Source organism: Prosopis cineraria, unplaced genomic scaffold (assembly GCF_029017545.1).
Source record: "Prosopis cineraria cultivar Desert tree isolate PC_DT_omini unplaced genomic scaffold, ASM2901754v1 PC3, whole genome shotgun sequence".
Taxonomy (NCBI): Eukaryota; Viridiplantae; Streptophyta; class Magnoliopsida; order Fabales; family Fabaceae; genus Prosopis; species Prosopis cineraria.
The window spans coordinates 34,401,835-34,418,574 of NW_026555334.1; the positions used below are offsets into that span (position 1 = coordinate 34,401,835).

General features: G+C 34.5%; 1 protein-coding gene and 1 pseudogene across 2 annotated transcripts; both read right to left on the minus strand.

The window, feature by feature from the left end:
• Nucleotides 1-16: 16 nt before the first annotated feature.
• Nucleotides 17-5,598, minus strand: LOC129307192 (protease Do-like 1, chloroplastic; annotated as a pseudogene).
• Nucleotides 5,599-5,870: 272 nt separating this feature from the next.
• On the minus strand, nt 5,871-12,623 carry LOC129307193 (uncharacterized). Of its 2 annotated transcripts, none has more exons than XM_054948076.1 (15): nt 12,582-12,623; nt 12,369-12,481; nt 11,592-11,736; nt 11,402-11,469; nt 11,250-11,303; nt 11,061-11,144; nt 10,872-10,957; nt 10,077-10,157; nt 8,952-9,073; nt 8,629-8,670; nt 7,577-7,653; nt 7,405-7,495; nt 7,233-7,314; nt 6,444-6,516; nt 5,871-6,225 (listed from the first exon to the last, which is right to left on the minus strand). In XM_054948076.1, exons 2-15 carry the CDS (start codon nt 12,464-12,466, stop codon nt 6,057-6,059), a joined length of 1,272 nt encoding a protein of 423 aa, XP_054804051.1. In that variant the 5' UTR covers nt 12,467-12,481; nt 12,582-12,623; the 3' UTR covers nt 5,871-6,056. The 2 variants fall into 2 exon arrangements, with proteins under 2 accessions (XP_054804051.1, XP_054804052.1); XM_054948077.1 differs by having other exon boundaries at nt 12,369-12,475; nt 12,582-12,605.
• Between the last annotated feature and the right edge of the window lie 4,117 nt (nt 12,624-16,740).

Genomic DNA, 16,740 nt, shown 5'->3' on the forward strand with positions numbered 1-16,740 from the left:
CATTGATACCCTATACTGATCACAACACAAGGTAGTTTCTCATTTATTTTCTTGCTACTTGTAGAATAAAGATAATTTCACTAATAAAAAAAGTATAGTTATAGACGAAAGGAATTTACATTCTTGCCTCTAGTAGAACCAGACATTCAATAAATTATCAAGCACAGGATATACCTTTTTTCCTCCCCAACAAGCTCAGATATATATGCATATATGACAAATAAGGAATGTTATCTTGCCAATAATCCTACAAAATCAATTAATGTACCCATTAGGATTTCAATATAATGTATTCATACATACATTAGGATTGAGTGGATTTGATCTCAACCCAGCCTGATCCAATCTCTCAAGTCAACCCTACAGACAAGACTAACATGGTACAAGATTGGTTGAGCACCCTTGCATCTAATGGCTTGTAAAGAATATGATTTTCATTATAAATACATTCGCAACTATTATTTTATGCAAGACACAAGAAAAACTTTTTTAAAACTGAATTCACTCTTCTAAACATTTAAACCTATTGAAACATGGTTAAATATTCAAAAAACAAAAACAGAAGTTATGAATCCCGATAATGCAGCTTGAAAAATGTATTTTGCTCATAAATAATGTAACTTTCTATAAATTTATATTGATAATTACGAATTATTTTTAATTAATATTGAAGTTTTGAAATTTTATACTAATGATGGATATGGATAGGGACTCGACAGCAACCAGCCAAGGACACGAAAATTTTGAATAAAATGAAATACATGTATACCACACACAAACATGCAGGATACCAGGCATATCATGATTCATCAGGCTTTGGTTCAAGAATAACAGGGATCTTCCGCTTCTGGTCACCTCGCAATACTTCGACGATCACCTGGATATGAACATCATTCAAAATCAAAAACTCTTTACTGAAATTACAAATTAGTTATTTAGATTTAAGTTTCCATAAACAGGTTGATTAAACAAACATCGCAACAAAAATAAAGTTCAAATAAAAACGGATTAAGTTAACGAGGTCTTGTGCATGTTTTGGCTTCTTACTGCTCAGGTTTCACTTGACTCAGCGAAACCTTTCGCTGTCTGGATTGACTTTTAGGACAGACGTTTGACACGTACGTTCCAACAAAAAATGGAAAAGGGAAAAAGTAAATAACATGTCTGGATTGAAATTTTTATTATTGTCATTTTTTAAACAAGAATGGCCAGTGGAGAATATTGCTAAAAACAGAACTGTTTCTCGCTGAGGCAGGGGGCTGAACACAAATAACATAGATAACATTTTAGATAGAGTCCAACTTCTGCCTTAACAGTATGATTTATTCTGCTACACGTATATGACATCCGGTCTGAACCAGCGTAAACTGCAACAAGATACAAGTAATGCAGATAATTACATGTTTTACATCTATTTTTTTAAAATTGCAGTTTTTTTTTTATATTTTTTCAGCAACAAAAATTGCAGAGTTCAATTTAAGTTTTTCTAAAAGAAAATTGCACTCAATCAAGGGCATCTAAATTTTGCAGGAGCTCAAGATAGAGAGACTCAACATTGCTACAGGAAATAACAGTAGGACCATACCTTATCGTCCACTTTACACTGATCAAGAATTCTGTACAAATCACTTCCATTAGTAACCCTTTTACCATTCACAGATGTTATTATGTCGCCTAAAATGAGTCTACCATAGGCATCACCTTTGGTCGATTGCAAGCCCTACCAAAAAACCAAAAAATTTTAAACTTCGATGAATTTCGAAGAGAAGGGTATAATACTATAAGCTGACATGACAAATAAAGGTTAACAGGATAAGAGTATGCATACAGCTTTCTCAGCTGGACTGTCAGCAGAAGCATCCAAGACAAGCACTCCACTTACACCCAACTGCTCCACAGACTGATCGGGTGCAAACTTGATCCCTAAAACAGGTCTTGTGACCTTCCCAAACCTCACCAATTGATCAACGATACCACTTACCTAAATATATGAGACAAGTGATTAGTCATCAAATTTAAAGGATGATGAAAACAGAGCCGCACTTTTCCTCATATCCAAATAGTAACTTCATATAAAGCAAGGTTTAAGTTAGAACTCACTGTGTCCACTGGAATAGAAAATCCAACGCCAGATGATGCACCAGATGGGGAATATATAGCTGTGTTTATACCAATATGGTTACCAGAACTATCCAATAGTGGTCCCCCACTGTTCCCTGGGTTAATCGCAGCATCAGTCTGTATAACATCTTGAATTGGCCGACCAGTTGCAGCTGAACTAATTTCTCAGCGAAGTCCACTATTGAGAATGTAAAAACAGGCAATTAATACAAAAGATAGATAGTGCAAAAACCAACACATGAACTTTTCTATTCACCATAAAACACATCTTTCCCAAAAGGTAAAGGATAAAGGAAGAAAGAGAAAAAATTACCCAAAAAAGGAAGAAAAAAGAAAAAAGGTTTTCTAGTATAAAGCATTTCAGCAAAGGGATTAGAGGTATAAGTCCTTGCCCATGATTTTCTTGACTTGTTACTTTCTCTTTTATATTTTCATCTGTGCTTTTAGTTTCAAAAGAATTTGCTTTAAACGTGGGTATGAATTCTCTAGCATTCTTCGCTGTTTAATCTTATCTTTAGTTGCCTGATTAAGATTTTAGATATCTTTTCCTTCCACACCCCACCATCTTTCCCTCATTTATATGACTTTAGAATACCCTCATAGACAGGCTATTGGAGGCTCAGAGTTAATGCACTATATTTTAGGGTCAGTGGAGAACAAATACTAGTCATGGACAAAAGTAATTAGATGTAACTCAAATATGCACACCATTTGACCCCAAAACTAAAACAAAAACTAAAACTAAAATGGAAGATACGCATCACACTATACCAATTTGATAGGGATCTATTTTGACATTGCTTTGCTTTAGTAAAATGTCGTATACATGCCTGGATTTTTTTTTTTTTTTTTGGGTACATGTAGATGCATAATTCAAAGTACGACATAAGAGTTGGAAATTGTAATATTTAGATAGAATGAGGTTTCTTTTTTTAAAAGAAAAAAATGATTGATTGGAGTTTCATACCTGATGGCACCAGTAGTAAGAGCATGGTCTAGTCCAAACTGCACAAGGATAAACATCAGATTGGCCAAACAAACAGTCAATTATGTTGACACACATAACATTCTAGTTATAGATTATTTAGAAGCTTCATTAAGAAGTTCAGCAGCAAGCATACTTGAAAACTTCAAAGAAATTAAAGCATGGCCATGACAATTACAATCTTAGTAACTTTTCCACTGTTCTTTTAATATAAAAAAAAAAAAGTCTTTTTGTGCTTTCATTTTAATATTGAATATTGAATTGCCGGAGCATTTTCAATTCACTGATCTTGGAAGCATGCTTTTGCACAAAATGTTGAAGAGGAAAAATTGGTACGGCAACAGATGCAGGCAATACTGAATAAATGACCATGGTCAATAAAAATGGCAGATCTTTGACAAAAGACAACAACCATTATTAAGTGTATAAAGATTATAATCCAGTTTCATGTAAAATTGATTGATTACAGATATATAAATCAGGAATAACAGAATTGCCATGATCTCTGAAGCCAGAAAAAGCATGGATATTGCAATTTATACAAGCAGAGTGTAAATTTGTACTCACTGGATTCCCAATAGCGTACGCTTTCTGACCAACAAGCAGGTCATTAGAGACAACAATAGGTATAGGCCTGAGTTTGTCTTTAGGCCCATCAACGCGTAACACAGCAACATCCTTATCCTGATCAAAGCCAACAACTTTTGCATCTTATGTTGTCTGGTCGGCAAGAGTGACCCTGCAAATTACTAGCACTAATTGAAAGAGGAACAATGACTTTGCTTAGGCATTTTAAACCATTCTCACATAAGAATCCACAGTCAAGTTTTCTTCCCGACAGGCACAAGGAAAGGGAATCAATCATATCACTTGCCAGACTCAATACAAAACAAACCATAATGAATTAGGTGCAATCATTCACACAGCATGTTGACTTTATTTAACTGATAAATCACAATAAAGTTAATAGAATTAGTAAAGTAGAAAATCATTTGGAGAAACAATAAACTGAGACACACGCAGAAGAGTTTGTGACAGACAGATGGGCTATGTACTAAAATTCCAAGCTATCATCCGAATACTTGAAATAGAGATTAAAAATTCATTGCAAAAGTAATTACAAATAAATGGCATAACATAAGCAAATTATTTTTCCCAGTTCTTTAAAACAAATATAGAAGTGCCACCAATAATCTTATTTAATCTGTTGCCATTTGGCAACTTTGTTCTGTTCCACGTCTAGTTGCATAGTTTAAAGTTCCTACTTCCTAGCATCATCATCATCATATCATTCTAAAGCCGAATTTTATCTGGAACTGACTAAACTTGATAGAAGAATTCAAATTTCAAAACCAAGCAACTGACCTGAGATCAGAAGCTGCACGGATGACGTGATAATTGGTCACAATATGAACATTTTTATCCCAAATAAAGCCTGATCCAGAACCTTGTGGAACCTCCAATACGTCCAACGTAAAAGCATCCTGCCTAAGAAATAACAATCCACCCGCTCTTAAGAACATTAGAATCCACATTGAAAACAGGAAAAAAGAAGAAATTATAAACAGAAAGATCGGTCAGCGCTAGTTAGCAAGACACTTACTTAGCAGCAAGATTGGTAATGTATACAAAAGAGGGAGTGTTCTCTTGGAATAGACGAACAGTAGCGAGCTCATCGGACTGCAATTTCCTGGGCGAAGTGACCACAGAAGCAGAAGCGGAACCAATATCGGCAAGAAAGAAGGAGAAAGACAGAGCAACAGAAATGCAGAGAAGAAGAAGAGAATCGAGTTTAGGAGAGGAAGTAATGATTGGCGAGGAAAGGATGCTAGCGTTTCCGGAGAAAGCAGAGCGAAAAAGAAAGAGGGTACGACAATTGGGAATGAAGCTTTCGTGGAGAAGACCAACGGATTTGGGAACGTAAATTGCAGGTTTGTAGCGTGGGGATCGAGAAACTTTGGATGTGGAATGCAAGTATGTGGAAGGGAGTGCGCAAGCAGAAGCCATTTCTGTTTCTTGTTAACTATGGAGCTTTGCTTTCAAATTATTTGCATTTAAATTTAAATAATATTCAAAAAATTATAATTTTTACAATGGATAAATATGTAAGGAGAAACCAAATACATCAATTCTATTATAAGTTCTATGTAGAGACGGAATGATAAAGCGGTGGCTTAAGAAAAAAAATCATAGATTCATGATTACAAGTTTTTTGTAAATAATAACAATATTTTATCCCTGTAAAAATAAAGCTTTCATAAATTGAAACACAGGCACGGTTACATAGGACCGTGGATTTTTTTTTTATGACATATATGAGCGCTTGTATAAGCACTAAGAAGTAGAAAAATTCACATGGAACTTTCTGAATAATCTCAATTTTATATTTTTAATCAATATAAATATTAAAAAAATCAACAACCTAACAAATCTAATTATAGTCTTGTAAGCTGCATAGTACATAGTATAAATAATATGAATACAACTCTATCTTAATTCATAACTGAAACTTTGATTAAAAAACTTGTTATCCATCTGAAAAACTTAACCAAATAAAACATAATTAAATCAATCTCCTCCGGTAGAAGAGTTTACCTCCAGAGGCAATACATATGGACAGGCTTCAAGAAAGACAGAAGCATAATAACCCGTCCTCTAATAAATACAGGACCAATATTCCACTTCACCGAGTAGCGGCAGAATGGGTCACATTCACATGCTAATCATCAAGACCACTAATTTGGAGTCAAACCAATAGGAAGACTCAATAAGAACCCTATAACTAATCTCGAGTTCTCAATTCATTAATCAAGAAAAGAGTGAACAAAACAATAACTTGGCAATGTTATTTATAGGCATATACGTGCTGCGTTGCTATTACCATATAACGCGAATAAAACTCCATCTTAGCTGTAACACTCGATGACAAAATGAAAAGTATAAGCAGGAACTACAAAATTTTATCAAGAGGTCTTAACTCTCTTGGTACGGCATCAAAATTTCCGGCATCTACGTCAGATTGCAGCATAGGGTGCTTCCCCGTTTTCCAGAAAATGCCCTCCGCCATGTGCTCCTTGTTTGGAGTGAGAAGCACATAATTGGGATCTGCCCTTTCGTAACTGCACAGAAGTAAGAGGAGCGCATCTAAATATGAACCAACTTGTCCCATTATGACCGAGTACAATAACACAGCTTATTATGCTATGTACTCGCATAAATAAGGTTATACTGAAAGTAGTTCTCATTTTCATGCAGCAACATTGCGCGCATCTACATTGACCTAAAACTAAATTAGCAGATAATCCCTTTGAACAAAAGTTAATGCAAAAAAATGAACCTGGCTTCTCTAAGACTCTCGCTTTGGATGCCAAACCCATAATGCATGTTACCATCAACACGATCCCGAGTGGCTACAGAAAAATAGAACATGCTCAGTACTCCAAACATCCAACACGGGGATAATACATTACTAATAAACAAAAAACTAGGAACCCATACATAAAATCAACCACAATAAATTTTACTATGTTAAAATAGATATTTTTAGCATTTCCGTTTTTATTTTTCGATAAAGTTCTTGGTAGCAGATTGAGGCAATTTTACCCGTCCCTTTAGCTATGTTAGGGTTGTACAAAAATCACCGCTAAGTCAAATTGCATATCCAATGCATGTCACAGGGACGAGAAAATATTCACAATATAGATATCACCGTTTTCATGTCTACTGCTTCCTGTAGTTGGGCAAAACTAGAGGAACAGGATTTTGGAGGCCTGGAATTATTTTTAAGAAATAGAGCATTACCACAAGAATCTAAAAGCTGAAGGAGGCAAACAGGATGGATTCTATAATCTAAAATGCAAATATTTTGAATTTCGGAAACTTTTGGGAGAACACCACCCCAACACCCTTGCTTTTCTAGGGGAAAAAGCCTCAATGCAAGTCCACACCTGATGGCAATGTTATATAGGCGAGGGCATAATAGCATAAGCCTATCATACATGTGGTATAAATACAAGATGACAAGTTGGGGTATAGAAGTGTTGTATATCCTCCAGGCTACACATACAAGAACCAATGAAAAAGGAGGAAAAAGAATTTAGTGAGAATGAAGAGAAGAACCCCACACCTGAAATATTGAAAGTAAAGGAAGGTTTCCACCATGACTTGAATGCCAATGCCATTGATAAGCCACGATGTCCAACCTTTGCCTGAAAAAAGGGGTGGTAGTCTTGTTAAATCCAATCTAATCCATGTGCACCTGTATCACATAGTATCAGCAATTCATTTATACAATTTACCTTCATCAATAAGTTTTTATTTGCCTGCCAGGATGCTCCTACTTGAAAAGTGGAGTCGAGGATATTGTTCGATGTCATAGCATCATCAACCCTTTCACAGAAAGAAAATCAGATCCCACTACATTAGTGTACACCAATATGAATGTAATCTGAATTTTTTTAAAAAAAATACCTCGTCTGTAACTCAAAACCAAAATCAATATAATTTGTAATTCCAACTACATCATGCTGTTCAAAGGGGTTCTTCACCTGTTCAAGTGAAAGACTTATTCAGCAAAATATTCATTTATACAATTACACCTGTCAGCTTGAGACTACAACCAAAAAGAAAAAACAAATCTCATAATTATTAGAAGAATAAAACAGTCAACAAGAAAATGTAAGTAGTGTCTTGGATCGAATGGTATCAACATAAATATGAAATAGAATCAGATCAAAAGGTCAAAGCGCCCAGACATAAAAAGGTCCTGGGTACATAACATTAGCCTCTAGTTTAAGTATTTTTCTGAGTACGGTGAACACTATATTAAGAAAAGCTCCTTCTTAAATTTACAAGTTATATTATAAATTTACAAATAAAGGGACCAATATCCCAAGTTTCCAGAAATTACAAGTTTATTCAATAAAAATTTACTCCCTCCAGTCTTGAATATAAGTTACAAATAACTCCCTCACTATATTAAGAAAAGCTCCTTCTTAAATTTGTCCCAAATCAAAAATATTTTCAACAAAAGCCCCTGATTTAATCTTTAAGCTTCTACCTTAAATTTAATGATACATAATTACAACTCCTAATTTAAAGTAATGATTTTCTACCCAGATTTCCTTTAATGAAAGGCATCATTGGAAAAAATTATTTAGTGCAACAAACAATGGTTATTTGTCAGCTTATAATTTGGACCAAACAAGTCTTCTAAAATTTCCTTATATCCAAAACCAGAGGGAGTAATTCTCAACTACAGATGATTCTTACAAGGAAAACAAGGCAATGGGCAAGAGAGGTAATTTTTCACCAGTCTCATAATTCATAATATATGTCAACATCATAGTTAAAAATAACATCTCTTAACAAATAACCATGGATGACAAATTTAGTGCTCATGCTTAACATCATGCCATTCAAACATATATGCAACTGTTATGCAACAAGAAAAATCAGACACTGATGGAGGAACAACAACCACTGAACAGAAAAAGAAAAGGAGAAAGAACCAAGAAACATACCCGTCTTTGGACAACCATATGTTGATAAAATGAGGCGATAAACTGCAAATTGTTTAGAGTTTAAGAATTTATTGCACAGTTCCCAACATTTTAATAACTAAAATAGAAGGAAGAACGATGCATTAAGTTGGCTTGAAGTTAATTGAGTTGAATGCATATATTAGACAACAGGCCAGTAGAAAATTTTATACTACTTCCATATTGAATAGCTTCATGAAGCAAACAATAAATTAACTAGTCAAAATAAATGGAAAAGTTGCCAAACTTAGCAATCAATTTGAGATCCAGCAATAAATAAATAAATATGAGAAAGCAGAATATACCTGAGAGCTTCTAACAAGCTCAAGACCAAAATTGAAGGACGGACTCAAGGGGCTGCCAAATCCCACACCATAACCAATCGCACAACTCCAGTTCATCAAATTTGTGAGTTTTGAATCTCCATCTAAAGAAGAATCAAAACATTAAAAAAATTTGCACACAAATTACTTAATTCACACATTTTCTTCTTATTAGAACTCTTGCTTCACTACATTAAATCCTAAAATTCGTTTCCCAATTCCCAAAAATCCCACAATGCATGTGCTGAGGTGCACCTGTTATACAGATTCACAAATGAAGTTAAGCAACTTATTTCAACTACAAGTGCAAACATCAATTCCACTCAAATAAATTGAAAGCAAGAAAAGTTTAAAACCCTTAACATGACTTGTACAAATCATCCTGAATGGAAAATTGATGCAATGATGTCAGCTTTCTGGTGAGAGCAGCAAACATGTCATCTTTTCTTGTATGATTGCAATTTATATGCTGACAGAGAAACAAACTCAATGATGCAGCAAGCAACAAAGCACAAAAGGAGAACAGAGTTTAAGGCTAACTACGCCTCTGGTTTTCCACTAAACCAGATTACAAACTCCAATCCCAGAAAAAAAAATCAACAGAAGGAAGGTACGGAGGCAGGAAATAGATAGGTTCTAGCACAATCCAAGACAGCTAGATGTCTCCAAAACTACCTGACCTTCGCGACACCTTGTTCTACTTTTATTCTCTTGTAAATATATCCTCACTTCCCTTACTTGCACTCTACTACCAGCCACGTGTCCCAATATTTCCATGTTGAAATCACACAAGTCCTCTCATCTACCCCCTTTCCCCTTACTGTCAGCCTTACCTCTAGCACTCATACACCTTAAGCAAAAGCTTCCCATAATATGCCTACTCTCAAATCAATAGGCTATAAGAAAAGGAAAGGAAAGGATAAAAAGTGGGAAGAAAAACAAGTTAAAATGAAACCGATAACTAAGCTACTAGCAGAGACAGTAGCACAGTTCAATATATGCACCCGTATAAAAAAAACACTGCAACAGAAGCAGTTCTACTACTATAATACTTCTAAATAAGAGGTTGAGGGGGAGTTCCAAAGCAATCATATCTGGAAGCCTTACGTAGTGGCTCATACTGCACTCCAGCTGTCACCCTTCCCATCCTGCTGACCAGCCATACACTTTTTGGCATTTCATCTTTCACTGCAAGGTATGACAATCACACAACACATTCATAATCATCCCAGCCAGATCATAAAGTGATACTTCCTTCCAAAATTCCAATCCATAAATTAAAATTTACCAAGCATGGGAAGAAAAGTACAGTAATCCTCAAGCTTTTACAAAACTAAACATCCTTCCCAGGAGATGTTAAAAGCGCATCAGCTTGGCAGATTCAGAATTTACTCTTTAAGTGTTTGAACCTACTTTAGTAAGGAGCAATACCGTGCCATCCCTCTTTACCAACTAGACTAAATTTTTTATTTATATAGTATCATCTTTAATTCAATAAAATATATTCAATGTGCAGTCTATAATAATAATATTGCAAGCTTTCAGCATAAAAGTCATCTAATTCCTATTGACAAAAATTAGAGGAAGCAAAGGAGGAGGAAATAGTTAAAGAGAGAGCAAAGCCATTAGTTTCCTGAACAAGTCTTTCCAAAATTTCATGGCAAAGCTTAAAATTTTTCCAACAAAATATTAAGTAATAGCAATGTGAACCAAAATAAGAGAAAATTAGCGGTATAGGAGAAAAAATGACAAAGTCGCAAGTGCCACAGGCTGATCCTTCCATTTTCATGAAATCTGAGAGACTCATATAATGAATAAGATTGAAATGTATTATACAGAGAACTCCTGAAATCATAATATCACAGGCCAAAGCTTCATTAACATGAAAATCAGGTAACATACCAGCAAAAGGCACAAGTGAGATTCCACAAGAAAGGTTTTTAGAACCATATCTCAATCCCATCTGGCCATAGTCTTCTGAAGATTCTCTGTACAAATGGTTAGCTTCATGAACAATATCATATTGTAATGTAATACGTTGGATGTACAGAATACCATAAAAACTCAATCCATGTGCTGCAACCAGTGCACCTTTTCTTCAAAAGCAAAGGAAAAATTCCATAAGCTCCAAATCCATATTTTGGATAGTAAGCACACGATCTCATCTGCAAAATCCTGAAGATACAGAATGCAAAATCTTTACCTCTCCCATGGCAAGAAACCAACTGAGGGTGGAACATATGAACTGGAGCTTTATATTTCAAAGCAAGAGTCCCTTACTGATCAGAGTTCGACACATAAAGGTCCATGAAGGTATGAGGATCATGAACATCACTGTATGCTCCACCAAGGTAAAAAAAAAAAAAAAACTCAACAAACCATATAATAAAAGCATATATATCAGAAACTACACTAGAACAAAATCACAAGACCTTTGCCATCGAAATAATGCATTCCCTATGATATTCTCCTCAGGCTTGTGATCAAGAGGACCTGAAACCTAAACAGGTTAAGGGAAAGTGATTCTGCTCACAGCTCTAACTTTACTGATCACTTAATCAAAACCAGAACACAAAACTGAAAAAATTTAGATAAGTAAAATCTAATATCTTCCATGGATACTGTTGCAATAAGATCCACATGAGGATCATCAATTGGCTTTAGCATAATTCTTGTGGTAAAATGCCTTGCTTCCTGAAAGTAATCCTCAAAAAGGCATTTCAAAGCAAGTTTCCCAAATAACAACTTGTAAGAAGGCACCAACATCCTGCATCATCTCAAATCACAACAGATAAGAACCATATCAACTTCCTAATACATATAAACATGAACCAGATTATTGCCATGAGTACATGATTTAAAGTATAGATGCTATTACTACCATATTACAATGAATAAGGGGAATTCAATGCACAAAAATAACAATGGATGAACACAACGAAATGTAATGCACAATGGATGAGCACAATACAACATATAAATCTGAACCAGATCAGTGCCGTGTTTACATGATTTAGTACGCAGATGCTAATACTACCATAATACAATATACATCGAACGAGGGGAATGCAATTCACAATATTACCGTGGATGAACACAACGAATTGAATCTACATACTGCTAGATTGACGTACCCATAAGGGTTACCCATATTATCCACTAGATGAGGGCTAAATAATCGAGGTCCATAGGTCTTTGCTAAATGAAATATCAATTATATTTAAATTATGAATTTCAAATAGCAATAACTATAATCCCAACGAGAGAGAACCAAAATAATTACAAATTACTATCAAACGGAACCTTTTGAGTAAACTGAACAGAAAAGAACACAAAAGGTAGGGCCGGGGATATATGAATTCAACAGAAATGTGCAAGTGAAATGAATGAGCGCGTAACCTGTCACGAGCAGCAAAGGGAGGGAAATCGAAGAGAGGAGGCACCAGCACCACCTGAGGAGGAGGAGAAGGAGGTGGCTTGTCGACAAAATTCCCCATTGCTCTGTGCTGCGTCTAAAAGTTTCACGGATTACAACAACAACATTTATAAACAGACAGAGGGCGCGCAACAAAGTGTAAAGCGCGAAGAGGAGATACAAGATTGGGAAAATACCCAACGGACCAAATCGCGCCACCGCCTTTCACGTAACTTGACCGTTTCCGCTTCAATATTTAAATAGTATTTACGATGGCCTTTTTTGGGCCTTTGTTTTAGCTGGCTGGACTGTAAGTTTTTATTTTTATTATTTCCTTTTTTTATTAAACTAAAATTTATTAATATAATAAAGGAAAAATATCAACAACCAAGGTTGCATATTTATATCAGTCAAAATACGTAAGATTTTAAAATTTTACTACAGTTTCATAATCCTTAGTTGAAATTAATTTTTTTAGTGAAATGATTAAATTGCTCCTAAAATATAAAAAAATTAAAATACATTTTTATTCTTAAACTATCATTCAATGAGTATCCAGTATTCTATACTATTTGTTGTAGCAATTTTATCTCTAAAGTAATTAAAATATAGCTTATTTGCCCCTGACATTAAATAACTCAAAGTTAATAGTTAAAAATGCTAAATAGGACTTGAGTTTGACAAAAATTGCCACTTGTCATGCAAAGTGGACCAAAGTTAAAGTATATTTTTGTTACATTTTAATTACTTTAGGAGCCAAATTGTAACATTTTAAGTTTTCTCATTTGTAATTATCAGTGTTTTCAAGAGGTAATTTGATCAATTTAGATAAATTTTTGATTTAGCGAAGTTTATGAGAGACTAATGTGATTTTTGAATCCTTGGACAGCCTTAGAAGAGGGTTAGGTCGATGTTCAAGCAGGCCATGGCACGGAAGGGAGTTTAAAAATTTATGGGATATTCTATGTCATGTGTCGTGGCACACGTGCAAAATCTACACTTATCAAATACGAAAAACAGATCAAAAATAAAAGAAAGAAAGAGGGATAACAAGAGAGCGACGGAGAAGAGCTTGTGGTCTACTAGGGCATGATTCGTAGGCTACTTTGGAGGCATTTGGAGTTTAAATCATTATTGGGTAAGTTGCACATTCCCTTTTCTCCCTTATTATGCAAAAATTATGGATTTATGGGACAATGGGGCTTTGATTTCAGTTCTCTTAGGTTTAGACCGAACCTATTGGTTTTTTTAAGGTCTTGGGGAATTAAATCAAGCCTCTAACCCTAAGTTTATGAGTTTTGTGGTGATACCATTTGGTGATCAAAATATTTATAAATTAATTTAAAAACAACAAATAGGACTACACATAGGGATGCACTGTGACATACGCACATATGCCGTGACATGTCCCTCACTGTGCCTTACGACGCAGCATATTGCACAGTTTGACATCAACTATGTTGTCAAGTTGACAGCATAGGGGTGAACCTTCATCTTGCCCTATTCTTCATTTGATGTCCAATTCAAGTAAACTAGGTGTTTTCAAAAAACTCTTTTTATACTAGTAGTGGCACAGGTCTTACTCTTAAATAATTTCACACAAGTGAGTTAGACACCCAAACTCATTTTCACACTTTCCACAATACACAGGTGTCGGAAACCTAGCTCTTGTACCAAAAGCTATAACCAACACTTAAAACACACTTAATAAAGTAAGATTACCTATACAACACACCATATGCATAATATAACTCACATATATCATTCTCAACTTTCAACCCCTTAATATCAAAACAAATGAGGTAGGTCCAGCATAGCATATATGTCATAATAAATTCCTTTTCATGCATTCACATTCATACCCAACTCTCATACCTTACTTGCACTAATAATGCTACCTTATCAACATCATCATTTCATATTACAAGATATTAAGGGACCAAAATACAAATATCAGCTCAATAAGTGTTTGATGCAAGTGAATGCATAAATTCAAAATGTGAAATCATAATTGGCAATATCAATATTGCATTACATATAAAATAAACCAAGGTGAGGCCTACTATAGGAACACATAGTCCTATGCCTTAGGTGCTTTTTCCTTTTCTCATTCTGAGCCAGAGCCTATAAAATATTGAGAGAGAGAGAGAGAGGAGTGAGTACAATCACTTAATAATCAAGGTTCTTCTACCTTATGCAATTGCATATTGTTGTATAAGGCATACAATCACATATCATACAATTTCACAAATATCATATGTCATTTCATATAATTCATCATAATTTCATCTTTTCACAATTTAATTCACAAAGCACATTGCCATATTACTAACAACCATGTGACAATAGCCAAATCAAATATTAGATGCTCATTGCCATAGTAATAACAATCATATGATAATAGCCAACTTAAATATCATGACTTATCACAAACTTAACAACCATGTGACATGTCAGATAATATGTATGATCGAACTAATCTTATATCCTCCTTATAGCTTTTAATTGAAACCATGGGCTATAAAATCAAATAGAGCTTTGTTCGTGTGAATAGGCTACCCAAGCTCACCAATTGTGGAAGCAACCTAGCTAAGGTCACTACTTTTACTCTCGAACCATGGCTTCCCTTACTCTTGAATCACTAAGGTGTCATAAATCCTAAACTAGTCTCCTTAACAAACAAGTGGAGATAACTAGGTTCGAGTCCCTTAATAAATAATGAAACTATCCTTCAATAAACAGTGGGATAGTGGCTACTTCCTAATTCCAACGGTAGTTAGCTAGGCTAGCTTTTGATTTTAATGATAAGCAACCAATACCACGTGAATTTTATCACTACTTATCTCTCTAAGTAAACTCTCACCAATATAGATCATGCATCACTCATGCTCACACATAGCATGTTATCAACTTATAATAACAAGCTCACTTTCATATATTTAACAAGCTACAACATATGAGCATCATATATGAATCCACACATTGTCATTTCATCACACACATATACCATCATAACATTTCATGCATCATAAGTTCATTTCTCATTTTATCACCATATATTTATATCACATTGCTTACAATATTATATCAAGTTTTTCCTAACAACACATGACCATTCATCATCATGTTATAATTAAAAAAAACTCATCATAGCCTCATTAATGTTTCTCAAAACACGCTACGAATTAGCCAATGAAAATCAATTAACCTACAACTACACAAAATAGATTTCCCTATCTACCTCAAACCTTTGAGTGGTCAAAAGTTTACCCTTTAACAAGTGCTTCCAATTCAGTGTCAGGAATGATTAATCTATAATTAATTAAGTTCACAATCATTAACGTTACTCTTTACAATCTCTTAACTTCCTCTTTGAACACTTTAACCACCACACAATATTAACCTTTGAGTTTACCCCCGACCAATAGATACATTAACTTCCATAAACTATAATTAAGTCATATGAATTTGAGTAATATTGATTTTAATATCCAACAACCTAAAACCACTATTTATACAATTTAAATGTCAAAATGTCTAAAGTTCTTATTTCTAGCATTTAGACTTATCCATTGGGTTTATCCACTCCCTTTAACTACAACTATCGTTAATAAATCCATTAAACACCATTAGTGGGGTCCAACTTCCCTCTTAACCAAAATAATTGTCATTTTCATCTATAATGAGAAACTCAAGCTTAAAGACACTAAAAATTATTAATATTAAGTTTAGACAACTTATATGACTCTTATTAACTCCATTTAAGTTAATGGGTTAGACCTATAGCCTCAAAGATCTAAAACTCATTTCTATATCAAGCTTTAACTCTCAAATCTATTAAAAAGAGAAAATGGAGGAAGATTAGGGCTTGAAAAACTTATCTCAAGTCATTAGAAGCTCCAAAATACTCTCAAATCTTCAAATCTCTAAGCTCTAGTAAAGCCCTTGCATTCTCCGTTGTCCTCTTACTCAAACCTCTCTTCTCTCTCTGTTTTTTGAACTAATTTTGTGACTTATTACTATCAAATTTCATCCATGCGCCACAGCACATGTTCCTACGCATCATAGCATGTGGCATAGAAATGGTTCTTAGCATTTATATGACTTGTGCGCCGTGGCATGTGTGCATGCGCTGTAGCATATAGCATAGAGCCATTTTCCTTAATTTTTCTCCTATTTTGAAGTCCAAGCGACCTAACCTCACTCTATACCCGCATTTAGGGTTGAAAACACAACTCAAAACACTCATTAGTCCTCTCTGTTCACATATCACACTAATTCTCATTTAATTATCCTTAATTAATATAATTAACAAGAGGTTAAATTTTTAGGATATTATATTCATGACTTAAGAGA